At 50.4% G+C, this 27,337-nt stretch overlaps 1 protein-coding gene across 1 annotated transcript; it reads right to left on the bottom strand.

Annotated features, from left to right (window-relative positions):
- Positions 1-13,140: 13,140 nt before the first annotated feature.
- On the bottom strand, positions 13,141-14,803 carry LOC123074392 (DNA topoisomerase 6 subunit A3). Its single transcript, XM_044497255.1, has 2 exons — positions 14,645-14,803; positions 13,141-14,548 (listed from the first exon to the last, which is right to left on the bottom strand). The coding sequence occupies exon 2, from the start codon at positions 14,544-14,546 to the stop codon at positions 13,341-13,343; it is 1,206 nt and encodes a 401-aa protein (XP_044353190.1). The 5' UTR covers positions 14,547-14,548; positions 14,645-14,803; the 3' UTR covers positions 13,141-13,340.
- Between the last annotated feature and the right edge of the window lie 12,534 nt (positions 14,804-27,337).

The raw sequence follows: 27,337 nt of genomic DNA, 5'->3' as shown, positions 1-27,337 counted from the left end.
GGAAGCTGCCAAGAAGTCCCTCGTCCGCAAGAAAACGCTCCTGCGCTCCTGGCGCCGCTATGACAAGCCCGTGCGCCGCCTGTGATGGCGGTGCGAGGGTGTCAAGGCCAGGCTCCGCATCAGCAAAGAGTCTCGGTGGCCACCGCGGGCTGCCGCGCCTTCACCCCCGAGCTGCGTAGCGTCGCCTGGCCGGGCAAGTTCAAGCCAGACCTGCCTCCGCGCTACGACGGCACCCCTGACCCCGCAGAGTTCCTGCATCTCTATGAGCTGAGCATCGAGGCGGCCAACGGCGACGAGAAAGTCATGGCAAACTGGTTCCCCATGGCTCTCAAGGATGGCGCACGCTCGTGGCTCCTGAACCTGCCTCCAGGCTCCATCTCCTCCTGGAACAAGATGCGCGACCGCTTCGTCGCCAACTTCCAGGGCACTCGCGACCGCCCTCCGGCCGCGGGTGATCTGCGCCGCGTCAAGCAACAACCAGGGGAGACACTCCAGAAGTACATCCAGCGCTTCAACAACGTTCATCTCAAGATCCCCAAGGTGATGGACGAGGCCATCATCTCTGCGTTCTCCGATGGCGTCCGCGGCGTCAAGATGAAGGAGGAGCTCGCCATCCACGAGGAGCTGTGCACATCCCTGGAGTTGTTCAACCTGGCGACAAAGTGTGCAAGGGCTGAGGAAGGGCGCCTTTCCCTTCTCGAGCTCCTAGCTGCCGACCTAGAGGAGAAGAAAGCCAAGGCCAAGGACGTGAAGCACAAGGGAGCGGCCGTACTCGCGTCGGAGCCGGACACGAAGCGGGGCAGGGACCAGCCTGAGTCATCCAAGAGCAGCCGACCGTTCTGCGCCTTCCACAATGTGCACAGGCACAACACCAACGATTGTCAAGAGCTCAGGGCCATTCACGATGGACGCTTCGGTTGACGCCCCAAGCGCAACGACCGAGGCTACAGCCAAGGAGGAGGACGTGGCGGAGGTCGCTGGGACGACCAGGGCCCACACCAGGAGTGGCGCGGCCGGCCTCGTGAGGACCGCTGGCAGGATCAGCCTCGCGAGCCTGCCTGGAGGGATCAGCCTCGCGAGGACCATACTCAGGGCAATGCTGGGCTTCCTCCGCTGCCGCCACCACCAAGAAGGAACGACGACCACCATCAAGACGAGGGGGCTGGGGGCTTCCAGGAGCCGCGTGCTATCGTCTGCATCTTGGGCGGAGCTCAAGCCCCAGCCTCACAGCGTATCTTTAAGCAGTTTGCTCGCGAGGTGAACGCGGTCCTCCCCAAGCTCGAGGCCACACGCCCGCTCAGGTGGTCCAAGTGTGCTATTACCTTTAGCTCGGCAGACCAGCTCAAGTGCGCGGCCACCGCCGGCGCTCTCCTGATGCTCTGTTCACCCGTCATCAGCAACGTGCAAGTCATCAAGACTCTCATCGACGGCGGCGCAGGGCTTAACATCCTATCCGTCGAGATGTTCGACAACCTTCAAATGCCCTATGATCAGCTTCAGCCTACCAGGCCCTTCTCAGGAGTGACCGACGGCTCCACAACCCCGATAGGGCAGGTCCGCCTCCCAGTCACCTTCGGACAGCGTAAAAACTACCGCACCGAGCTCATCGACTTCGATGCCGCCCACATCCGTCTGCCATACAATGCCATCCTCGGGTATCCAGCCCTGGCCAAGTTCATGGCGGTGACCCACCACGGCTACAACGTCCTCAAGATGCCAGGAAGTGGCGGCATCATCACAGTCCCCTGCGAAGAAAGAGATGTGGTGTGCTCCCTCGAGCGCGCCTTCCAAGCTGCAGCAATCGAAGACCCCGACAGCAAGGGCGAGTACCCTCCTGAGGCCATCCCCAAGAAGAAGAAGCAGCTGCTCCGCACAGGGCCTCAGGCAAGCGGCGCCTCAAGCGGCGCCATGTCAGGATCGGCGCCCGCACCTGGGGCGCCTCCCTCTATCGCATAGGAAGGCGCGCCCAGTGCCCTCCTCGGGGAGGGCTCGGGGGCTCTCTTCTAGAGGGCCTCAGACCTTGCCCACATAACGAGGGAGGCGCTCGGGCACCATTTGGAGGCGTGCTTCGTGGCACGTTTCCCTCAGGAGGACACATGGCGAGGAGCGCCCAGCACTCAGGAGTTCATTACCAAGACCACTCAGGAACTGCAAGATGTGAGGGCCATGCGCGGCGATCGCCGCTCACCTGGCGCAGCCCCCCATCCAGGCGAGGATGCTGGGCTGCGCGTCTGCATCGACGTCCCAGGGCTCAACAGGGCCGCGTCTCAGGAGCTCTTTTGGCCTTCGCGCGCGGGACGCTGCGAGGGCCCACCGCACAGCTACGTTCACATGCCCTTCTCCTGCTGAGCGTGGCATCCGCCTACCAACGCAACTTGCAGCGCGTCCTGGCAGCTCAGGAGGCCAGGCACCACGCAGTCTTGGCGGAGATGGAGACGGTCCTCAAGGAACCGCCTAGACCCCCAGAGCCTCCCGAGGCTCAGGGCCCCGGTGGCTCGTGAGGAGCAACCCCTTCGCTGCGCACCTTCAGCTGCCTCAACATTCCTTCATCAACAGAGTCAGGTGACATTTTCCAAGCTTATTTAGCTGGGAGCGCCCTCAGGGCTGCATCATTCCCAGGCTGCATGGGTCCATCCCTGTGGCATGTATCCCTTTTTATGTCTTTAGCTTACCTTGCTGGGGGCTCCCCTCGGGCTGCATCATCCCCAAGTCGCTCGGGCCTGACCCAGTGGCATGTATCTCCCCTGCGTTTGTTGGAGCCAGTTTGCTTTCCATGATTAACTTACCTATGACTGTCACCTGCTTGATTGTCACCTACCACGGGAGCTGCGCGCCGATCGTCTTTCTTCAGGACCCTTCACGTGAGAAGGTTAGGCACGGCGTCTGTGCTCGGGCCCGTCCCTGCAGCGTCGATAAATCCAACGGCTGAGCTCTGTCTGGCGGGCCGGTCCCGTTCACGTCACCTCCTGGGGCCGATGGTGCTTGGCCTTCTCACGCGATAACCTCGGGAGATTCGTCCGGCGCAGGTTGTCTAACCACCTCACAGGACCACCAAAGCAAACAAGAATCAAGACTAGGCGCAACCCGCCTTGAGGTAGGGCCTCGTGAGTCCCGCGCTGGCTCACGAGTGCCCAGACACACCTCGTCTAGCCCTGTCGTGCAAGCCATGTGTCAGGGCGGGGCTGTACACGCCCCGGGGGCTCTCCGCGGTAGGGAGTCCCCTCCCACATACCAGTGGAAGCACCATGCTCCATGCTGGCCGTCGACACTGCCGAGGAGCGGCTATGCCCATGCAAGTGCGGATGCACTATGCTCCGCGCTGGTGATAAACAACTGAGGGCGGCCCCACGGCTGTATCAACTTCAGGGAGCCCTTGAGCTCAGTGTCTGGCCTCACTGCAACACCTCCCCTTGGGAGAGTCGCACGAGGGTGCTGGGCACGGGGGCTGCGCTCGGGTCATGCCCAAGCATACGCCACCCAACCAGGTCCCTCGGACCTGGTCGTCGCGCGTCCCTCCCGAGCCGGGCCTCGGCGAGGGCAAAGGTATGAAGGTTGTTTGCACGTCAAGGGGGACTCCTGGGCATCGCTACTCAGGAGCCTAGCTGGTCGCGTAGCCCCTCACTCCTTGGTCTCGTCCTGGTCTCCGAACGACCCAACGACGGCTGAGGTATGCGCGCGGCTGGGCCCTACTGACGTAGAACACTAAGGGCCTGTTCTGATCTCCTCCCACTCCACGCTTCACAAAATTCTGGAGCGAAGCAGAGCCGAACGATTTTGCCGCCAGAAGCTAGCTTCGGGAAGCTCTGGGCGATTCCAGTGCAAAAAACCAGAGCGAGGTCGGCCCAGCTCCACAAAATCGAAAAGATGAAGTTCGATGATATTACGGCCGATGTGCCACCGCTTAAGAAAACGGTTCGCTCTTTCCCTCGTAAAGAAAACGGTTCGCTCTCCCTCGTACGTAAGCTTTCCTCTCTCCCTCGAAATGGGCTGGTTTTAGCCGGCCCAAATGCCACCGAACAGGCCAGATCTTGGTCTAGCTGGGCTGCCAGCCAATGGATCGCTCGAAGAAGCAATCGATCGAGCAGAACGGATTGAGATCGCCAGGCAGAGCGAGAAGCTAGCGTGAGAAGCTGGTTATGTGAAGTTTTGTGAAGTTGGAGGAGATCAGAACATGCCCTAAACCTATCCTCGCGTCTCCTTCCTATAAGCTGTTTGCGCATCAAGGGGGACTCCTGAGCATCGCGACTCAGGAGCCTAACTGGTCACGTGGCCCCTCACCCCTTGGTCCCGTCCTGGTCTCCGGACGATCCAATGGCGGCTGAGGTATGCGCGGGGTTGGGCCCTGCCGACATAGAATGTAAAGCAAATAGGGAGAAAATCACAAAATCTCAAGCAAATATTACAAGACATATTGTTCTCACAATACCAAACGCAAGTTTAACGCCTCCACGAGGCATGATGCATGTTGCAGGAATAAAACAGGAAAGGAGCCGCAAGTCATCCCTGGACACCACCGACGCCCACGAAAGGCGCTCCTCCCCTGATGACGTCGCCTGGGCCATCGGCCGGAGCTGCAGGAGTGGTGGCGCCTCCGGTCGAAGGTGCGGGAGCGAAGGCGCGGAACTTCTTCAGCAGGGCTTCCACCTGACCTTTCACGGCTGCGGCGGCTGCTTCGCAGTGTTCATCAGCCACAGGCTCTAGCAGCTCGTCAAGGCGAGTTGTAGGGTCGCGAAGATGGAGGTGGTTGAAGACACGCGTCAGCGCAGCTGAAGAAAGGACACGAGCCTCTCCCTCTTCCATGGGACCGATGTCGTCTACGACTTCCTCGAGCGCCTTGACCAAGTAGGGGAGCAGCTGAGCGGGGCCGTCCTCGTTAGTGGTTAGCGGCTTCTCCAAGCCCTTCTCATAGAGTCTCTTCAACGCCACGCGAGACCTCTCCTCGAGGAGCGCGAAGGCCGCACGGTCCTCGGCCAGAACCTTCGCCTTCGCGTCAAGTTCGGCTTCCTCCGCCTTCACCTTCCGCTCCATCTCCTCCAGTCGGCCGCGCTCAATGGTCTGCGCCTTCGCCGACTGCTGCAGCTCGGTGTCGCGACCCTTGATGGCGTCCTCCCAGGCCTTCATCTTCTCCTCCTCCGCCTGACGGCTACGGGCTTCCTCTGCGCGTTCATTGTGCAAGGTCTTCAGCTCGGCCTCCAGCGCCCGGCAGCGAATCTTGGCGGCCTCGACGTCCTTTAGCGCCACCTCGCGAGCAGCCGTTGCCTGGGCGGCGTCCTGCTTCTCCTTCTCAGAGGTCGCCACGGCCTGGCTCAGCGCCGCCCGAACAGACATGTCGGAATGGAGCCAACCAGAAGCCAGCTCCAGACGTCCGGCCACCAGGAGGGGGTCGGCGCCTTGAAGATCTTCTCGCAGCTGGGTTATCTCAAGAAGAGCGCGCTCCAAGACATCAGGGGAGGCAGAAGGACCTGGGATCAGCGGCGCAGCAGGAGGAGGAGGAGAAGGTATTGTCACCATAGCCTGGGAGACTAGGGGCTCCTGAGCCTTGGAGGTTTCAACAGCCGAGCCAGACACAGGTGCCTCCGGAGCCAGCAGGGCCACGGGGGCTGACTCCTCCCGAGGATTCTCCCCCATGCCACACGAGGACGACCAGGCCAGAGAGGCATGAGCGCCAATGCTGCCCTTCTCCACGGAGGGAGACGCAAACGGAGCAGGTGGGTTGGTCCCGGGCGGCACCACCGCCTCCTCCTTCCTCTTCTTCGCCGCAGGTGTCGGCCTGATCGCACAGCGGAGAAGCGTCAAGAATCAGCAGCATAATCAAGAACAAGACGGAGCACGAACACTTACTGATCCACCGCGGTGTAGTCCACCTTCCTTTTGCTAAGCTTGAAGCCCAAGAGCCTCCCAGCCCGGGGCGCGGGCGCACAAGCCCCAGGAGCCGAAGAAGGGGCAGCAGGTGGGCCGGAAGCGGCTCCAGGCGGCGCCAGAACAGAAGCAGCATTCAGGGAGATCAGCGCCGATCGTCCCCTCGTCGGGATTACGGGCGGCTCTCCCTTCTCCTGGCGGGCGTCAGCCTCGTCGTCGTCAGGAAGGGTGCAGAGGATGTCGGCCTTGCTCAAGGGGGAGGTTTCCCCCATCCCTTCAGGGGTCACCTCCGAGTCCTCCTCCTCCTCCTCCTCCTCTTCCTCCCCGCGGGACTCACCAGAAGACAGCTCCACCGGCGTCGGCGTCGCAGGGGCCCCGGTGGACGCTGGCGGCACCAGCCCGCGCCCGTCAAAGGTCGGCCTGGCGGCCACGACCTGCGCCCCGTCCTTGCTGCGGAACAAGGGAGTGAAGACACTCGACGGGTACTCCTGGTCGTCCCCGACCAGGAGGCGGAGAGCCACGCCAGCTCACCGTCGGACAAGGCCTCCGGGCTCAGGCGAACCTTGTCCTCTTCGTCCCCAAGCTCCCACAAGGGGCGCGTATGCGCCTGAAGTGGGGCTACGTGCAGCATCAGGAATTCCCTCAGGAGCATGGCCCATGTCACCTTTGCCGCCTTCGCGTTGCCCGGCTTCAGGTCGACGTTCATTTGCTCCAGCACCAACGTCGCCCACTCATCAGTGAGCTTCACGCAAGACCACCCCTTGTCAGACTGGGTATCTCTGTTGGCAGCATCAAGCGTGGGTGGACGCACTTGGCGTCCATCATGGCCCACTTGCTCCTGAAGCCGTCGGCCTTCTTCCCAGTCTTCGAGATCGAGTTGGCCTTGCCAGCCGCGACAAAATTGGCACACCCGGAGGTATGGCCCTTGTTGATGTGGAGGAAGAAGAAGTGGCGCAGCAGAGCCACGGACGGCATCACCCGAGGTACGCCTCGCAGTAGAAGGCGAAGATCGACAAGAGAAGGATAGAGTTGGGATGAAGATGCAGCGCCTGCAGCCCGTAGTGGCCAAGGACCTCATAGAAGAAGTCAGAGAAGGGGGGAACCAGCCCTGCAACAATGCTACTCGTGAAGAAGGGGAAGAAGGTGCTTCCCTCGGGCTCCGGCACGTCAGAGCCGGCCCGGAGCTCAGTCTTCCCCCTCTCGTTGCTTTCCCCGCCGTTAGCAAGCGCGTGGCGGCGAGGTTCTTCTCTGAGACGTTGGGCGCGTCGATAGCTGGCTCATACCAAGCCGGCGACGAGGCAGGCTTGACCTTCCGGGGTGCCATTGGTCGCTGATGCGAAAGGGGATGGGAGCAGATCTGGAGATTTCGGAAGCAGGGAGCAAGAAAGGGGATCTGGAGCAAGGCGAAAGGAATCAATGAAGGCAAGCGCTGTCTACGCCAGCCTTTTGACAGTCGGGAAGTTGCCGAGGCAGCGTGGGGAAGCGGAGACGCACACGTCCAATCAACCGCCACGCGTCGACCAAGGCCGCAGGCTGTTGGGGCCCGCGGTGCTCCGCACTTGCCCTTTGGCTTCGCCTCGAAGCCAAGTCCGAGCGCGCCTTGGGCCCGGGGGCTACTGTCGGTGTTCTGGGAACGGGGGTCCCCAGACTTGCCTGCCTACGGCCCACGGCGTGGCTCTGCGAGCGGGCCCGTATGGCCCGTCTTCACCAACAAGCATTCAAGACCCTCGCGAGGGGCCAAGCCTCGTGAGGCGGACGACACAAGACCTCCTCGGGAGCGGCCTCACCAGGCTGGCTCACGAGGGGCGGAGAGATCAAGGCGAGGCAAACCTCGCGAGGTTCTTACGCAAGCCATGACGACCAAGGCCAGGCGGGCACCAACACACACAGTGTCCTTGCTTCCCCTTTGGTGCTAAGGAGGCAAGCGCAGGCGAGGAGTATCGAGGCGTCCAGCAAAGGTTTCCATATCGGTGCAACGAGACCAAGACCAGCAGGACGGCAAGATGGAGGTCACCGTGGAGCCCAAGCCGGCGTCACCACCAGAGCCTTTGGCAGGCGAAGTCCACCTTTAGTCAGGATAGCTTGTACTAGCTGTCCCCTTTCAAATTGGCCGTTGTTGGATCCCTTCCCGCTCAATATTTGGGGAGAGGACCAGAGCCTCTATAAATAGGTCTAGCCACCACAGTAGGAGAGGCGGATCATCTTGGACTAGATCCAACCCATCCTCACACCCACCAAGCACAAGAACACCTCACCTCAGGAGGCTGTTCTTCCCCTTGTACTATTCATCCTCAGCCCGAGAGGCAATCCACCACACCACACTGGAGTAGGGTATTACACCACAACGGTGGCCCGAACCAGTATAAATCCTGCGTCTCTTGTGTTGCGAGTTCGTCAAGTTAGCCTTTGAGATCGTGGCGAGGTTGAGGGCGTGATTTGGTAGGGGAGATCTTCGTGCGCACCCCAGTGTTCGAACCTTGAGGGTTTTGCCGGAACCCGAGATCTGAAAGTTATGTTGACATTGAAAGTATGCCACTCATAATATTATTTATCTCTGTTTCAGAACTCGAGCTCTGGCACCTCTGCAAATCCCTGCTTCCCTCTGCGAAGGACCTATCTATTTACTTTTATGTTGAGTCATCATCCTCTTATTAAAAAGCTCTAGTTGGAGAGCACCGCTGTCACTCGCATGCATTGCTATTAATTTACATTGAGTATGACTATGAATGGATCTCTTTTACCATGAATTACAGTGTCTAGTAAGTCCTTGATCTTCAGGGATGCTCTGCATTTATGTTTTGCGGTCTCAGAACGGGCTAGCGAGATACCATCTTGTTATATCATATTATGATTGTTTTGAGAAAGTATTGTCATCCGAGATTTATTATTATTGCTCGCTAGTTGATTATGCCATTGATATGAGTAAACATGAGACCTAAGTGTTATTGTGAATATGGTTAGTTCATAATCTTTGTGGAAAACTTGAATGCTGGCTTTACATATTTACAACAACAAGAGCAAACATAGTTTGTCAACTGAACTGCTTGAGGACAAGCAAAGGTTTAAGCTTGGGGGAGTTGATACGTCTCCAACGTATCTACTTTTCCAAAAACTTTTGCCCTTGTTTTAGACTCTAACTTGCATGATTTGAATGGAACTAACCCGGACTGATGCTGTTTTCAGCAGAATTGCCATGGTGTTATTTTTGTGCAGAAATAAAAGTTCTCGGAATGACCTGAAACTTCACGGAGAATATTTTTGGAATTAATAAAAAATATTGGCGAAAGAATCAACACCAGGGGGCCACACCCTGTCCACGAGGGTGGAGGGCGCGCCCACCCCCTAGGGCACGCCCCCTGCCTCGTGGGCCCCCTGAGGCTCCACCGACGTCAACTCCAACTCTATATATTCACGTTCGGGGAGAAAAATTTGGAGAGAAGGATTCAACGCGTTTTACGATATGGAGCCGCCGCCAAGCCCTAATCTCTCTCGTGAGGGCTGATCTGGAGTCTGTTCGGGGCTCCGGAGAGGGCAATCCGTTGCCGTCGTCATCATCAACCATCCTCCATCACCAATTTCATGATGCTCACCGCCGTGCGTGAGTAATTCCATCGTAGGCTTGCTGGACGGTGATGGGTTGGATGAGATTTACCATGTAATCGAGTTAGTGTTGTTAGGGTTTGATCCCTAGTATCCATTATGTTCTGAGATTGATGTTGCTATGACTTTGCTATGCTTAATGCTTGTCACTAGGGCCCGAGTGGCATGATTTCAGATATGAACCTATTATGTTTTCATGAATATATGTGCGTTCTTGATCCTATTTTGCAAGTCAATAGTCACCTACTATGTGTCATAATCCGGCAACCCCGAAGTGACAATAATCGGGACCACTCCTGGTGATGACCGTAGTTTGAGGAGTTCATGTATTCACTAAGTGTTAATGCTTTGGTCCGGTACTCTATTAAAAGGAGGCCTTAATATCCCTTAGTTTCCAATAGGACCCCGCTGCCACGGAAGGGTAGGACAAAAGATGTCATGCAAGTTCTTTTCCATAAACACGTATGACTATATTGGGAATACATGCCTACATTACATTGATGAACTGGAGCTAGTTCTGTGTCACCCTATGTTATAACTGTTGCATGAGGAATCGCATCCGACATAATTATCCATCATTGATCCAATGCCTATGAGCTTTTCACATATTCATCTTTGCTTAGTTACTTTTCCATTGCCATTGTTACAATTACTACAAAACTGCTACTGTTACTTTTGCTACCGTTATCGTTACTTCCATACTACTTTGCTACTAAATACTTTGCTGCAGATATTAAGTTTTCCAGGTGTGGTTGAATTGACAACTCAACTGCTAATACATGAGAATATTCTTTGGCTCCCCTTGTGTCGAATCAATAAATTTGGGTTGAATACTCTACCCTCGAAAACTGTTGTGATCCCCTATACTTGTGGGTTATCAGTGGGCCTGGGTGAGCACAACCCACCAAGCGCGCCCCTGCATAAAAACATCATAAATAACAGTAGGAAAACATGATGCAAAATGGACGTATCACTCCCCAGCGAGGGCTGCCCCTTGCGGCATGCCTGCTCGCGTTCTATAGGCGCATGTGCCTTTGTGATGGACCTTTTGCCGGTGTAGCTTCGGACCTGATGGCCGTCGACCTGCGTTTACTAGTGTCCTTGGGTCGTCGATGCCTCTTCCGGTGTGACGCCGGCCCCGATGCTCTGGAGGTTGTGTCTCCTCCAGCCTTTATGGCTTGCCGGTGTCCTCACGGCCTCGGCCAGAGTGAACCGAATATGTGTCTCCTCCAGTTCCTGGCTCTTCGGCGTCCGGTCACTGTCGTGTCCCCTGCATCGGCCCCATTCGCCCCGCCGTCTCCCCAACCCCGGCCACCTTGTTGCCTCGCCCCTCTTCATGTCCATGGTTCATGTGTTCGGCGTGGCTTCCCTTCTGGTGGTGCCGGTTTTTCGATCTATGTGTGGGTCTGACTCCCGGTTCCTAGTTCGATGGCTTTGCGATTATTTAGACACAAGCCAGGGAGAAAACCTTGCTTGGCTTGCCAGCTGGCAACGGCGACACTGGCGAGTGTCGTCCCCTCCTTGGAGGCGTTGTCGTGGCCTCTCTCCGTGCCCATCTTCGAGCACCAAGGGAAACCCTAGGTCTCCACGGCATCGTTTTCCTTCCTGAAGGTGTCGCTTTGTGTGTTTGCAGCGTCCTTGGTGCTGGACTTGTGGTTGTCAGACTCCACGTTGATTTGGACTGACTCCCTAGTTAGTTGGTTTAGCTACGTCGCTCGCTTGTTCAGGCCAAGCACACTTTGTCTTTGTTCTTTCTCTCGTCTGGGCACCGTGTTCATGCCATCTTGCATTCGTGCATGAGTTGTACCTCATTTGTATTCATTCTCTTTCTTTTATTTATGAAAAGATACGCAAACTTTGCGTATTCACGAAAAAAAAGTCGCTTCCCGAGCCCTGGGCCAAGCACCAGATACCGTCATGAAGTTTGCTGCTAGTGTCCTTCTGGCCATAGCCGACCGCAACGGTGGCTGTCTTGAGGACGGTTTTAAAAGAATGTGATGTCCGATAACAACTATATTTGGATTACCTCCAACTCTATTTGACCTACTTTCAGTAACTCTATCATGTGCTGGAAATCATTTCCCAGCTTCTGCCGATAGAGCAAAATCATCCAAATACAACCCCTTCATCCCACAATATAAGACGTTTTTGCAAGCTATATTAGTTTGCAAAAACGCCTTATATTATGAGACGGAGGGAGTAGTTGTTATCTGACTAATATTCAGTAACCATCCCGAGCGAATGACAGCAAACAAATCCTTGTGGAGACGTGCACCCAGCCATTGTAAGGATGGACAGCTTAACCAAGCACAGGACCAATGGCAACAGTAAGGCATCAACAGTGGCATCAGTAATGACGATGTAGTAAAACTGAAGAAATACGACCACAAATCGACATTTTCTCGATCACCAGATTTGATCTAATGATACTATCCAAGTAGGTGAACATAAACACGTGCAGTATTTTTCACTGAAAATATAATCCCAGTAAGATGTCTGAAAAGAAAGCAGTGAATCCCACTTCTCTAAAAGTGGTCACATCACAAGGAGGAACTGAAGCACCAAGGGACAATGTTTTGCTGTGTTACCCCAACTCTGTATTTTACATGCTTGCTTCAGATATTCTGAGCAGACATTGGGTTGGGGGCTACTCGGCGACCAAATCTTTGATCATTCAATCCCTTATGTATATTGCTGTTATTGGTTACAAGGAAGATGCACTTTCAGGATCCAAGTATTACTACAGTTCTTCCTGAAAACAGCATCAACTTGTGATTTCCAACTAGATACGCTACTTGCTAGTTGCCGCACTACCAATTAAGTATGATGCCATCCAAATGTGTTTCCCATTACAAGCAGTGCAAAATGATGTGCTCTTCAATGTTCTCAAGGTAGTGAGTGTTGGCCTACTAGGTGTATGCTACTACTAATATTTGAATACACATTAAATAATTTTCCAAAACCATTGCAAGATAAAAAGGTTGGGCAGTCATCAACCTTACTACATCGTAGTAAAAAGATGCTTGACTACTTCAGTGATCAACTGTTAAAGGTCCCTAGATCATGCCTTAATAGTGGGAGATAAATAACAATACATGCTACTTGCAGGTGCAGCTATATCTGATATTCTGATTACCAAGAATATTGTTGCCCAAACTCAAACTGAGGCCTTTCATTGCCGAGAAGAATCTCAACTATCTTTCTTTCTTACTGCAACTGGATTTGCTACACAAATTCAAAGTTCCCTTACAGAAATATGGTCCGAAGAAACATGGAGGTTAAAAGGAAATATTGTCTGAATTGAAAGGATAAAGAAAGCACTAGGCGTTAATTGTACGTTTTGACACCGCCTAACACTTGCCTCACCTAAGCGCATTAAGGCACACTTAAGCGCAGACCTGGCATGATTAAGCGGTAGGCGTTTTGTTGCCGCCTAGCGCCTAGGCACACTTTTTTGTATTCACAATTGATCAATACTACTACCAGCGCTATTGCCACACAAAAACTAATATGGTATGGGGACATCCTTAGCACCGTTGGTGCCAGGAATGATGGTTCTAATCGAAGATTTTGCAACCTGGAGAGAATACCTCACCTCTGAAAAAACCTGCCAAAATGCTCATCTTACAATCTGATTTCAGGTGAGCCAAAATATAAAGGCTTCCTCGTAACAAAACAGCAAAAACAGGAGCAAGCTGCTTAATGTCATATAGAATCTGGAGCATTAATAACCTAGATTGTGACAACATAAGTGCATGCACAATCTAGTAGTAACCATAGTTTGCACACCCAACATGAACTAACTTAGAAGATTATCCTCTAAAGTCAACATGGCAAACTACATAGATGTCTCTCTACCAAAGTTAAACACAACGAGCTACTTAGATGTCCTCCAGATTGCCTACTGCTTTGCGGATGTAGTCAGTAGGAGGGTACTGAAGATAATATAAAGCTTCGATTTTGCATTTTAAGCCCCTGTTCATCATGAAATGTATGTTCTCCCTCAATTGTTCATCACCTATTACATGCTTTTGGGCACACAATCCCTTAAGAATCGATCTGTCGCGCTTGGCCAGCGGTTGAAGGTGACTCAAATGAAGGGCATCATCACCTATATACGCAATCAACTTGATATCAGGAATGGTAAGACCCACATTGTCAAATGGCATCTCTGCTGATCCAAACTTGTAGGTACAAAAGATCGAAATTCCCTCTGGATCTGAATCGGTGAGAGCATACACAGGGACAGACAGACAATCCTTGAGTTTGCGCAAGAAAGCCCGTGTCATGACATTTGGTTCCCCATCGCCGCCTGTCATGACCACACAATTCAATTCGTGGCGGAGTTGCGACCGAGCAAAATCCCAAAAAACATCATCCCTCTGGACTAGTAGGATGAAATTGACCGTTGCGCCTTGTTCGACAGTAATATTAGAGATCCCCTCATGTACCCGGGCTCCACTCGGACCGAATGACCTGCAATGGTTCTCTGCCCCATCTTCCATTGTGAATATCAGTGGCCCAACGACCGTGCCCGGACCAAGTTCAAGCATTTTGAGAGATGCCCTTGGGCACTCGAGTAGGCAGCAGATGTCCAGCAGGGCATCATCCACGGTCTTCTTGTCCTGCTTGAAGACTTCATCGCCGTAGCGCAGACCGTCGCTAAACGAGCGATGGCCACTCAGGACGGTCTTCTTGACCAAGGATAGCGTGGCCGTGATGATCTCGGCCTTGCGCGAGGTCCTGGGGTCGCCGACCGTGCAAGTTTCGACCTTGCCGCGGCGCAGGCAAAGCTGCCGGAGTGTGGGGTCGTACTCGTGCTGCCCCGGGTCACGGCACGGAAGCTGGTAGGACAGCCCTTCGTAGGGGACGATGCTGGCTTCGCTGTGCCCCACCAAGTGGTGGATCTTGGAGAGCACCGTGGCGGCGTCGAGGTCCCTGGCGATAATGTACTTCTCGTCCAGCGCCTTGAGGGTCTGGTCGTCCAACGCAGCAAGATCGGCGGCGACGCCGCGCGTCGAGAAGAAGGAGCGCAGGTCGCTCCCCTCCGCAGCGGTTCCCACGGCCGTTTCCTCCGCTGCGGCCATGGCTGCGAGAAATCGAACCCAACCCAATTGTTCAGTGTTCCAATGTGGGGAAGTTGGAACAAATGTAGAGGCAAGTTCAGATGGAGCAGGATGCCTACCTCGCCTCCGCCGGAAAACTCGGCTCGCCACAGAAGCCCGAAGAGGTGAAGGGGCTGGCTAGGAGTCCACGAGACGCCGCTGCCGAACCCCCGCCTCGCCTCGCCGCCGAAGAGGTTTCTTGGGTTTTTCTCTCTCCTGGAATTTCCTATTTATTTATTTATTGCCTCTAGTAAAGGAAAGTCTTCTTTTTGGGGGGAGAGAAGGAAAGTATGCATCTTTTTTTTTTTGAAACAAAGGAAAGTATGCATCTGTTTTCGTTAGGGTTCCAAATTTACGCACCCCACGGGGCGACATGGGCCAGCCCAACTCCTAGACGTGGGCATACCGTTTTTTCACCACATGTTTCCCCTTGTTTTCGTTCTGCCGGTTTTTCTATCTCGATTTTCATACAGGCGTGGATATTATTATTATGTTTTCTTTATAATATTTTTTTAAGAAAATCCTGTATGCATTCTTTATTTTATGAATAATTTAAAATTCATGGTAATTTCCCTAAATTTATGAATATTTTTAAAAATTGCAGACATTTTTAAAACACACAAAAAAACAAAAATCATAAACCTATGTAAAAAATAAAATTACATGATTGTTTTTAAAATCTTGAGAACATTTTTCGAATTTTATGAACATTTCTGGAAATAAAGAAACTAGATGAAAACCAATACTATATAAAACGTATAGAAGGCTGAATGTCCCGCCATTTGACCGAAAATGTTGGAAGCGCGGGATAGGTTGGCCCACCCGCACTTTGAGGGCTATTATCTCTACTATCAAAGGGTAGTCCATAGTCGTTTTCATTTTATTAGTTTCGCGTGCAACAATTAATGACTAAGAATCGGTCGAGTTATCTCTTACACAATACTAGTAGAATGCCCGTGCGTTGGTACGGGCTATAGTGCATATAAATGAATCAAACAAATGATTAAGTTTGTCCTCAAGGTCGAAGCTCATTTCTCCCAGTCTGGGATCCCCAAATCCAGACAATATGTGGGGAATAAATGTGGTTGTCTGGATTATCCACCATGTTATTTCCAACACGTGGGCCCAACCCAGAAACCCTGCCCCATGACACACCCTTTCCTTTTCCTAATAGAGCCCTCTCCTTTAAAATTGGGTGATGCCCACCGCTCTCCGCCCTAATCCCCTCCCCTTGTGTATGTGTCGATCCACCACCAAGGTGTGTGCCTAGTCCGTGCGGATTCCTAGTTCTTTCATCTCTATGTTTGATCAGACGTTCATACAAAGATCCATCGTGAGTTGTAAGAAGGCAATTAGCAAGTTTAAAAATGGACCAAAAGTGAATTTATTCACATCGTTGGATGCCCATGTGTTGCCACATGCTAAAAAAACTATATGTACAACAAGAAATGTGCTAACAAAATGTTTTTGCAAAGAGAAAAGTCGTGTGATATGAGTCATATACTATTTACATGTGATGATATCTCATGCTCGTGATGTGGTAGATAAATGCATCTCCTCGTCATCTTCATGCCCCCTCCCTCTTCTCAGCCACCACATGACACTCCATTTCCTCCCACGAATCCTTCTTCTCGTTGTTTTCTTCCCGCACCTCCACCTTGCATCAAAATATTAAGTGGCTTGTCAAACTTTCACAATTTTCAAAGGTTGGCCATCCCCTTAGATTATAGATAACTTGTATGTGCACCGAATAAGGATAATGAAAAGGCATGCCAAATGTCCTACGAGAGATAAAATTCAGGGTGATATCTCATACTCTATGCAATCAATTTTTAAGATAATCTCTTTGTAGCTTTTGTCAAGATTGTGACGCTTGCACATTCCACAGAATAAACATCCAATGCTGACCACATAATTGATTTAATAGTTTTTCTAAGAAAGCCAGATAATTTACTTAAGTGATAAAGGAGAGATTTGGGTTCATCTCAAATTATTGCATATATTAGAAGCAGAGGGTCACAAAACAATTAACACAATAGCAAATCCATGTTATATGTACTCCATGATGGCCTTTGTTTGTATGGCTACAATAGTTTTGTGAAGGAAACAGTGAAGACTCAATAGCATCAACTTACCGTATTTTTAGAAATTGTAGTCACATATAACCTAGAAAAATTGTGCTATTCTGTATAGTGGCAAGAAATATGACTACAAACTTCTACTTTGATCAACCATGCTCAACGACCGGTACGAATATATAGCTATGATATTGTGCGAAGACCAAAAATGGAGAAAATATGCATGCAAAAGGAGATCAACAATAAAAAAAACTTGATGCATAACTACCCAGAGAAGAGGGTAGTACAAAAATTCTATTGCGTCCAGTGAAGATTGTAACTAAGAGCAAGTAATTACAACAAAATCGCACCATTTTTACTATTTCATGTAGAAAAGAACACAAGCTATCATGTTAGCTTTCATCCAAGAAGTCAACATTATTTATTTCCTGCAAACAAAATATGCACATCAGAATTTAGTCCAAAGATGAAGGGTAATTTTGAAAAAATAATGCTATCATGCATATCTATATACCATTGACTCTATAAAAAAACCTACTTGATAACTACAAAGAAATAATATTGGAACTCTTTAACACAAAACTGGCAGGGGGTTCATTCACAATCTGTATATTGAAGGCAAGATCATGGTCCCAACTTGAATAAGCAATGTCAAGAGTGGATTAGCTATAGAGCCATTAGATCATTAGAACACAACCACGAGGAACGTGTCTGACACTTAAAAATAGTATAGTAGATGTACACTAACAATAAGTAATAGTCACATGGTAACCTCACGGGAGACAACAATATATGCATAGTCTGGTTTTGATGCGGCCATGTCTATCCGGCTTTGGGAAAGAGACAGACTGGGGGTATTAACTGAGTGCTGAAAGAGTATAGGTAGCCAATGGATAACCGTGCTTTGTGCCCCAAATAATTGTCGGTTAATACAAATGTCAAAAGAATCAAGAGTACCATGAGGTTGTAACTTGAAAGAAGTGAACACGGGAGCAAATAAAACGTGTAGACATTAAGATTGATTAATTTGTATGTTGTCTTGTATAATTTAAGTGGTAAATTTAAAATTATTGCCCTTCAAACATTGTAGTACTCGACTTCAAAAAGTTGACACTAATACAATTAGGCATGTGCAGTCTGGATGAACACCAACTGTGTTTGATTAATCATTTAATATCTAATCAAGATAAAATTAATACAGACCTAGAGCTTAAATAAGATTAATTAGAACGGTGTGTGAGCACAGCACCAGCGAGCTGCACAACGGCATACTTAATGTCTAGTTCATCTAGGATAAAGTTTTGATGTGAACTCTAGTATAAAGCTAAATTGGTCCCATTTTTCCCTGTTGCAAACAGAACATCTCTATCATAGGACATATATAGAGGTAGCAAAAGCATAACCGTGTTGCGTAATGGTAAAGATTATGCAAACATTAAAAATCCCAATTGTATACCAACCAGATTATTTCTTTTATTTCCCACTACAACTACAAACATGAAAAAATGGTAGCACCCTATGAAATATGGTAAGATTATGTGTTTTTGCACGCAATTGTTGTGATATATGTGCGATTTTTTTGTTAATATGATTTCATACAAACAATTATAGTGAATATATACTACTACCACTACCAACTACAACTTGTGACCGATCGCATAAAGATATATATTTAGAAGGATGTGCATTGCTACGACTTCTAAATTGATATATCATTACTGTATTTAGTCTCTTTTCACTCCTTTCCTCTCCTCATCTCGTTGGCTAGTCTTCTCTAAGTATTTGTTGTCAATTCTTTTATCAAGGCTATGCAAAAAACAAAGTTCAAAATGCTCAGATCAAAGATAAATCTCTATGAAATCTAATTATCCAAGAGCGACGATGCAAATTAAAAGATGAGACAACACCTTGATGAAAAAATGCAGATCCACTTGTATGGCGTCCAAATATGTTAACCAGTGGGTTTCTTGTTCACTGGAGCAAAGTTCGGCACTTTCATGGAATTAATCAGTAGAATTATTGTAACACCAAGCATGTACAAGTATCCCAAGATGACCACGAGTGAAATTTCTACTATAGTGCATACTAAACATACCTGACCTTTTTCTTCTTGAATCCATCAAATTTTCATTTCATTTAGAGCATCATGATGTCGTGAATACAACTTCAAAACTATTTAGAGCATCATGACCTCAACACTTCTAAGTCTGGAATCATCTCTATAAATGATATGTGGAGCAATTCATAAATTGCAGCCAGTAGACAAATTAATTAGATTGTGCATGCATGTGAGGCCCGGATAATTAAACTACAGTAATTCCCTGCTAATGATGTCACGTCATCATGATTACTGTTATTAAACTCGCGTTGATTCAAACCCCGTTCAAATTCTAATTTAAAATCAACTCAAACTCAAAAGTTTTCAAATGTCTAAAATAAAATGTTCTTCATGTGGAAAATTTTCATTTGTTAATATTCGTGGTGATCCAACATTTTTGCAAAGTGGTTTAATGCCCTAATCTAAATAAAACAGAAATATAAAAAGTTAAATAACAATAAAATGAAAAGACCCCCCCCCCCCCCGGCTGGGCCAACCGGCCCAGCTAGCCAACCGTCCAACCCAGCTAGCCAACTGGCCGACCCAGTCAGCCAGCCCACCTACCCCTCCCCCCCACCGGTCTCCTTCTCCCTCTGTTCCCGTGGCGCGGTCGCTACAGGGGTGAGGTCGACCCCGACCACCTCGTCGGCCTCGCCGAGAGGATAAGGCCGCAACACCTCCCTCCCTCCCTCGGCCGCTCGTCGCCCAGATCCCCTCTCGCCTCCCAGATCCCCCTCGCTTCCTCTCCCTTCTCCAGCGCAGGGGAGAACCGCCCAAAGTCGCCGCCCGACGCCATCGTCGTCATGTCCTCGCTGCCCACGTAGCCACGGTCATCCACGCGCCGTGAGGGCGTGTCCGGCCACTACGACGTCGTCCACTACACCGTCCTCGAGGATCAGATCAAGCAGGAGAGCACTTCATCGCCGGATCGCCGTCGTCGTCTACCTTGGGACGCCGGAGCTCCTCGCCATCGACCCGCCGCCCGCTGCAGCTCCTAAGCCTCCCGCCGGCCATCGTGTGCCTCTCGGTGAGCTCCTCCCTCGGTCCTCCCTTTTTTCCCCTTCGATTTGGACGTCGTAGGCCGCCGACTCCATCATGCCCGAACCCCGCGTACGCGTACATGCGTGCGATTGTTGCTGCTTGTCCTACTGCCGCTAGCTGCCTCGCTGCTCACGTTGCCACTGCTATGATGCTCCTGCGTCACTGCAGGCACCGCGCCGCTCCGCTCCTGTCCACTGCTACCTCTTGAGCATGCGTTGGTTTTCCCTTAAAGAGGAAAGGGTGATGCAGCAAAGTAGCGTAAGTATTTCCCTCATTTTTTGAGAACCAAGGTATGAATCCAGTAGGAGACCACACGCAAATCCCTCGTACCTGCACAAACAATCAAGAACCTTGCAACCAATGCGATAAAGGGGTTGTCAATTCCTTCACGACCACTTGCAAAAATGAGATCTGATAAAGATAATAAGATAAATATTTTTGGTATTTTTGTTGTATAGATTGAAAAGTAAAGATTGCAAAATAAACAACGATAGAAATAGCTAGTTGATAAGAAAATAATATGATGGAAAATAAACCCGGGGGCCATAGGTTTCACTAGTGGCTTCTCTCAAGATAGCAAAGTCTACGGTGGGTGAACAAATTACTTTCGAGCAATTGATAGAAAAGCGCATAGTTATGAGAATATCTAGGCATGATCATGTATATAGGCATCACGTCCGTGACAAGTAGACCGAAACGATTATGCATCTACTACTATTACTTCACACATCGACCGCTATCCAGCATGCATCTAGAGTATTAAGTTCATAAGAACAGAGTAACGCATTAGGCAAGATGACATGATGTAGAGGGATAAACTCAAGCAATATGATATAAACCCCATCTTTTTATCCTTGATGGCAACAATACAATACGTGCCTTGCTGCCCCTACTGTCACTGGGAAAGGACACCGCAAGATTGAACCCAAAGCTAAGCACTTCTCCCATTGCAAGAAAATCAATCTAGTAGGCCAAACCAAACTGATAATTCGAAGAGACTTGCAAAGATATTAAATCATGCATATAAGAAATAAGAGAAGAATCAAATATTGTTCATAGATAATCTTGATCATAAACCCACAATTCTTTGGATTTCGACAAACACACCGCAAAAAGAATTACATCGAATAGATCTCCAAGAGAATCAAGGAGAACTTTGTATTGAGATCCAAAGAGAGAGAAGAAGCCATCTAGCTAATAACTATGGACCCGAAAGTCTGTGGTAAACTACTCACACATCATCGGAGAGGCTATGGTGTTGATGTAGAAGCCCTCCGTTATCGATTCCCCCTCCGGCGGAGCGCCGGCAAAGGCTCCAAGATGGGATCTCACGGGTACAGAAGGTTGCGGCGGTGGAAATAGGGTTTCGTGGTGCTCTTGGATGTTTTCAGGGTATATGAGTATATATAGGCAAAAGAAGTAGGTCGGTGGAGCCACGAGGGGCCCACGAGGGTGGGGGCGCGCCTACCCCCCTAGGCGCGCCCTCCTACCTCGTGGCCGCCTCGTTGCTTCCTTGACGTCCACTCCAAGTCTCCTGGATTGCGTTTGTTCCAAAAACGATCCTCGCGAAGGTTTCATTCCGTTTGGATTCCGTTTGATATTCCTTTTCTGCGAAACACTGAAATAGGCAAAAAAAAAACAGCAATTTGCACTGGGCCTTCGGTTAATAGGTTAGTCCGTAAAATAATATAAAATTGCATAATAAAGCCCATTAAACATCCAAAACAGATAATATAATAACATGGAACAATCAAAAATTATAGATACGTTGGAGACGTATCATCCACCTCCCCGGATGCACCGCTGTCTGCCGCCCCCCCCCCCCCCCCCCCCCCGCGCGCCTCGCGTCCGCCCGCTCCCCTTACCCGTTGCGTTCCCCCGCTCGCAGTCGTCACCACCCCGGCTCTGTCCCCGCGTGTCCACACATCCATGGCTGCGGGCTGCGCGCGTGCTCACCGGCGCCCACAGCTCGCTGTTGCTGCCCCCACACCGTCGCCGTGCCGGGGCCACCGTCCTACCTCTCCCGCTCGCCCCTGCTCGCCGTAGCGGCTGCCCCGCCCCCCCCTCACGCGCTACTACCTTCGCCGCTATGCCCCGCCGCTCACTCTGGTGTCCGTGCTCCTCTTCGCCAGCCGACGTCTACCGCCTCCCCTGTCACATCCCTAGCTTCTCGTATTGCACTAGGCTAGCTTCATGTGTGCATCATGTTTGAATTTTTGCAGAAAATTGAAATGGGGATTGCCTAAACCCTAGCATCAAAGGAATTCACTAGGTTCAACTAAAATATTCTCAGTGTTTCCAAATGGCTTTTAAAAATGTTCATCATTTCTGGAAAATGCATGTAACAATAACCAGAGGTGCTGCACATTTTTCCATGACATATTTGGGCTCTGAATTAAATCATATAGTATTTGCATTTGGGCATTTAAATGCTATTAAATATTTTAAATGCTCAAATAATCATAGACTAAAATGTTTACTGTTGGATATATTCTAAACAGTAGCCATGATTAGTTTCATGATTTTTGGAAATGCCCTGGCATTTTTAATAAAGCCCAGAACAAAATAACAAAATAGAAAACAGGAATTAAAAGAGATAAAAAAAGCGAGGACTTACCTGCACCCACCTGTGGCCTGCTACTGTAGCCACCTGGCTGGCCCAGGAGCTGGCCCAGCCCACCAGAGCCAGCCCACCGCAGCCGCCACCGTCTTCAACCTCCTGCCAGTAGGCAGGAGGGCGTGTGCCCGACCCGCGCGTGCACGCGCCGGCCACCTCCTGCTTGCCTGCTCGCCCTGGATCTCTCCCTTGTCGCCACGCACCCCCCTGGACCGCTCTCACTCTCTCCCGTGTCTCTCCCTCTCCTGCCCTCTCTCCCGAGCACCACCGAGCGGAGCCCGTCGCCGCCGATCGCCGTACCCATAGCCAGAGCCACCCCCTCGCCTCTCCGATGCATCCCCGAGCTCTTCGACGTCGTCCTCAACCCCTTCACCGAGCCACGCCCCGCCGGAAGCCCCGCAGCGCCGTCCCCGAGCTCATCTTCAATATTCGGCCGCCGGCAACTTCATCGTCGATTCGCCGCCGTCCGTGCTTCCCCGACCTAGCTAGCTTGCTCGTCAGAACCGCGGTGAGCTCTACCACCGTTTCCCCCTGACCCCATGGTGTATCCCTCGCCGTAGACGTCGTCCCCATGAGCTCCGAAGCCCGCCGGCGACGTGCTTCATCGCCGTCATGGCTACCGATGTCGTAGCCTGCGCCTGGGCGCGTCATCCTGCTCGGGTTGCTCCTAGGAGACGATCCCGACCACCAGCTGGTCCTGCCGCGCACCGGAACATCAAACCCGTGCGTGTCCGAACTCCGGCCGCCGCTGTCAAGCTCGCCGACGGCGTTTCTGGCCTCCCTGCACCCAACCGCCTGCACCACTAGATGCGGCACACCTCCAGCTCGCCGTAGGAACAAGCCGCATGCTCAGCCGACAACCGCAGCGCGATTCCGGCGCGCCTCCGCCGCGTTGGATGGTCGTCGCCGGTCAAACTCCGGCGTGCCGACGTGGACGTCATTAGTGCTAACCACTACCAGCTAAGCACCCCCTAATAGGCACTGACAGTGGGCCCAACCACTGGTCAAACCCCAGTCAATGATGGGTTTGACCGGGATTAGCCCTGTGTCACTGACATGCGGACCCCACTGGTCAGGTTTGACCTGGACCAGCCGCTGTTGACCTGCTGACATCACCACGATGTCATGCTGACGCAATTAACCTTTTTCTAGACTTATTCTTATTCAGGAAATTCCAGAAAATAGTGCTAACTTCTAAAATTCATAGAAAATTATCTATAGCTCAGAATGAGATAAATTATATATGAAAAATGATCAGAAAAATCCAATCTATCCATATGTACTGGTTTCATGCATGTCTAAACAACTTAACCTTGCTGTTTAGTTCAAAACATGATAAGGCACTATTTAAATTCATAATTTGAGTTTGGGATTGAACCTTTGGTTCAAAATGACCCAAACCCATCTGTTTGTAGTTGCATTAGCCCAAAACACATTCATATTGCCATGTCATGATCATGCATCATATTGTGCATTGCATTGATTGTATTTCTTCTCTGTTGCCGGTATTTGTCCCCTCTCGGTAGACGATGTTCCGGCGTTGTGATCGTTGACACTAATGAAGACTCAATGCTATCTTCAGAAGTGCCAGGCAAGCAAAACCCCCTTGTTCATCCCGATACAAACCCACTCTCTCGCTCTGCTCTATTTTACTGCACTAGGACAACAACGATGCAATTGTTTCATGTTGCGGTAGCTGAACCCCTTTATACTCTGCATGACCTGTCATTGCCACAGTAAATAGATGAAACCCACTAGCATGAGTAGGAGTTGTTTGAGCCCTGATGTGCCTACTCATTCATGCTTGTTTGTCATGCCTGCTATTGCTTAGAGTTGAGTCAGGTCTGATTCATCGGGAATGAATTGGAATGTGGTGAACATGTCCTAATGTTGAGAGCTAAGTGTGTGAACACGATTTGGTAAAGGTAGCGGTGAGAGGCCATGTAGGAGTACATGGTGGGTTGTCTCATTGCAGCCGTCCTCAGGAACTGAGTTCTGTGTTTGTGATCCATGAACAGTTACTACCACACATTGGAATGCTTAAGTGCCCCTCTCGACTTATTAATAACTTGATCTCTGTCCAGGAGTTGCAACTAGTTTCTGGTGTTTGTAGGTTGTGTTAGTAGTCTACCAAGTGGTACCCGGTACAGGTGGGCTTGGGACAGACTAGGCACCGTGGCACGGTGTACCAAGCGTAGATCCATCCGTCGAGGTGGGCTTGGGAACCCTGCACACATCGTTTGGGGCCGTGAGCGACACCCCGGCCGGATCTCCTTGCGGATGGAACCCGAATAGGCGATAAACCTGGACGAGAGACTTGTGTGGTTAGTCAGGTCGTGGCCGACTCCCTCGCCAGGCTTCCGCTTGAAGGTTGCCGAGGTACACGACGTGTACATGGTGGTAAGTGGCGAGAGCGTGTGTGACGAAGTACACCCCTGCAGGGTTAATATGATCTATTCGAATAGCCGTGTCCGCGGTAAAGGACTTCTGGGTTGCCTATAACAGTTCATAGACAAGTGAAAGTGGATACTCTAAAATGCGCAAGATAAGCGTGAGTGCTATGGATGGCGTTCTCGTAGGGAGACGGGAGCGGATCCATAGTGGTGTATTGATATGGTGAATATGTGGACTCGTGTGCGCCACCTCAAAAGAGTTACTTGCAGTCGTAGTTCAGGATAGCCACCGAGTCAAAGCTGGCTTGCTGCAGTTAAACTCCACCACCCCCTTTGTTGATACCGATGCATATGTAGATAGTTCTGATGTAAGTCTTGCTGGGTACATTTGTACTCACGTTTGCTTATTTTATGTTTTGCAGAGAGACGTCAGTCTCGCTAGTAGTTCCGTGTGGACTTCGACGTTTAGCTTGATACCTCAGCTACGATCTTGTGCCCTCGGCAGGGTCTTGTAGATAGTCAGGCTTCGCAGCCTTTTTCTTTGTAGATGTCTGTACTCAGACATGTTAAGCTTCCGCATGTGCTTTGACTTGTATGCTCTGAATGTTGGGTCATGAGACCCATGTTTGTAATATCTGGCTCTTCGGAGCCTAATGAATAAATACTCTGAGTCGTAGAGTCTTGTTGTGATGCCATGTTGTATTTGCACATATCGAGCATATTGTGTGTATGATTGAAATGCTTGGTATGTGTGGGATCCGACAACCTAGTTGTTTATCCTTGGTAGCCTCTCTTATGGGGAAATGTAGTCTTGTGCTTCCATGAGCCATAGTAGTCCGCTACAGCCCGGTTCACCGGAGTCCTGCTAGCCCAGCACTACTGCTCCGGAACACTTGACTGGCCGGCATGTGATTCACTTCGTTCCTGTGTCTGTCCCTTCGGGGAAATGTCACGCGGTGACATCCGGAGTCCTGCCTAGCCTGCTACAGCCCGGGTTCCCGGAGTCCTGTTAGCCCAGAGCTACAGCCCGGATTCGCACGCTGCTGACCGACATGCTCGATGTTGATTCATGTATGCCTGTCCCCGTAAGTTAGTGCCACTTCGGGTTCACGACTAGTCATGTCGGCCCGGGTTCTCTGTCATATGGATGCTAGCGACACTATCATATACGTGAGCCAAAAGGCGCAAACGGTCCCGGGCCATGGTAAGGCGACACCCGTGGGAATACCGTGCGTGAGGCCACAAAGTGATATGGGGTGTTACCGGCTAGATCGATGTGACTTGGAATCGGGGTCCTGACAGCTTTGGTATCAGAGCCTGACTGCCTGTAGGATTACCAAGCCAAACTGGTCGAAGTTGAGTCTAGAAGTGCTTTAGTTATATAAGGGAATTGATTGTGGAAGGGAACGTAAGGCTCTTTTTTACTTCTTTACCTTATGCCCTTCTAATCTGAGTCATTCTCTTCTCATTCTACGGGGATTAAGAACTAGGCTTCTCACCTTTCTATCAGGATCACGTGTTACTAGTCCATAGACTCGTAGGATTGTTGGTCTGAAGCCTCAGTTTAGTTTCTACTACTTCCATGTGTTGACAGTTGATCTCGGAACCTTGATATTGTGATTCCGAATGGTTATGCCACCATTTTTGCAGGATGTTATGTTGTCCGAGTCATCCCAGGTTTCTAAATAGTCTGATGCATTTGCAAACCCCTTCTTTCTGTTCCCGATGTTTCTCTGGGCCAGTTTAACCACACTATTCGGTGAGTTGAGGTACTCTGTTGCCTCGACATATATGTTGGAGCTATTATTATGACCCTAGGTGTTTTAGGGAGTCACCTAGTAATCTAGCCATGTTTTGTGTTCCCGGTGTGATGATTCTGGCCATTATTCTCGAAAGCATCCCATATGATGCTATTTAGTAGTAGGTATTCTACTCCTGGGTTCTTGAACCCAAGATTCACTGTACTTAATTCGTGTAGGTAGTGTTTGCTAATTCCCTTAGGATATTAGTAACCTTTGCAATAGTCCTCGAGGTCCGTGGTATCTCAATCTTCCAATACCATGAACCATCATGGCAGAAGTTCTTTTGAACCAAAAGATCACAACCAGGGTGCTCTTGAGGAGTACTCCATCCATATTGTGAATCTGCCAGTCCTACATTTCTGCATGGATTATCCGGAAGAAATATGTTGAGCTTTGTTCGACATACTAATCTATGCATCCACAACTCAGAAAGATATATGCCCCTTCGAGTTGTCTCTCTTTAGTTGTATTCTGACCCCCGTCTATCAATTGATAGTCAGGACTAGTTGTGCATTTGTGCTATCAATGCATACTATTCTTGTGGTCCGTCAAGCCATTCTATTCCGGAATGACTAGGAGAAACAAACTCCGGTACCTCGTCCATATCTAGGATTGGGTCAAAGTAGTTGTATTCCACAGATCAAAATGCCAATCCAGTTTTTGTTCTGTTCTACCTTGGAGTGTTACCATCTTTATGTCAAGAGTGTCATGAGAATTGCACCACCTCTTATGAATTCTTGACGC

Source organism: Triticum aestivum, chromosome 3D, assembly GCF_018294505.1.
Source record: "Triticum aestivum cultivar Chinese Spring chromosome 3D, IWGSC CS RefSeq v2.1, whole genome shotgun sequence".
Classification (NCBI taxonomy): Eukaryota; Viridiplantae; Streptophyta; class Magnoliopsida; order Poales; family Poaceae; genus Triticum; species Triticum aestivum.
The sequence above is the reverse complement of the archived record's forward strand: the minus strand, read 5'-3'. Positions and strand labels throughout refer to the sequence as shown.

Bases quoted from the DNA above. Each gene is read 5' to 3' on its own strand.
- LOC123074392 (XM_044497255.1), bottom strand. From the start codon at position 14,546: ATGGCCGCAGCGGAGGAAACGGCCGTGGGAACCGCTGCGGAGGGGAGC.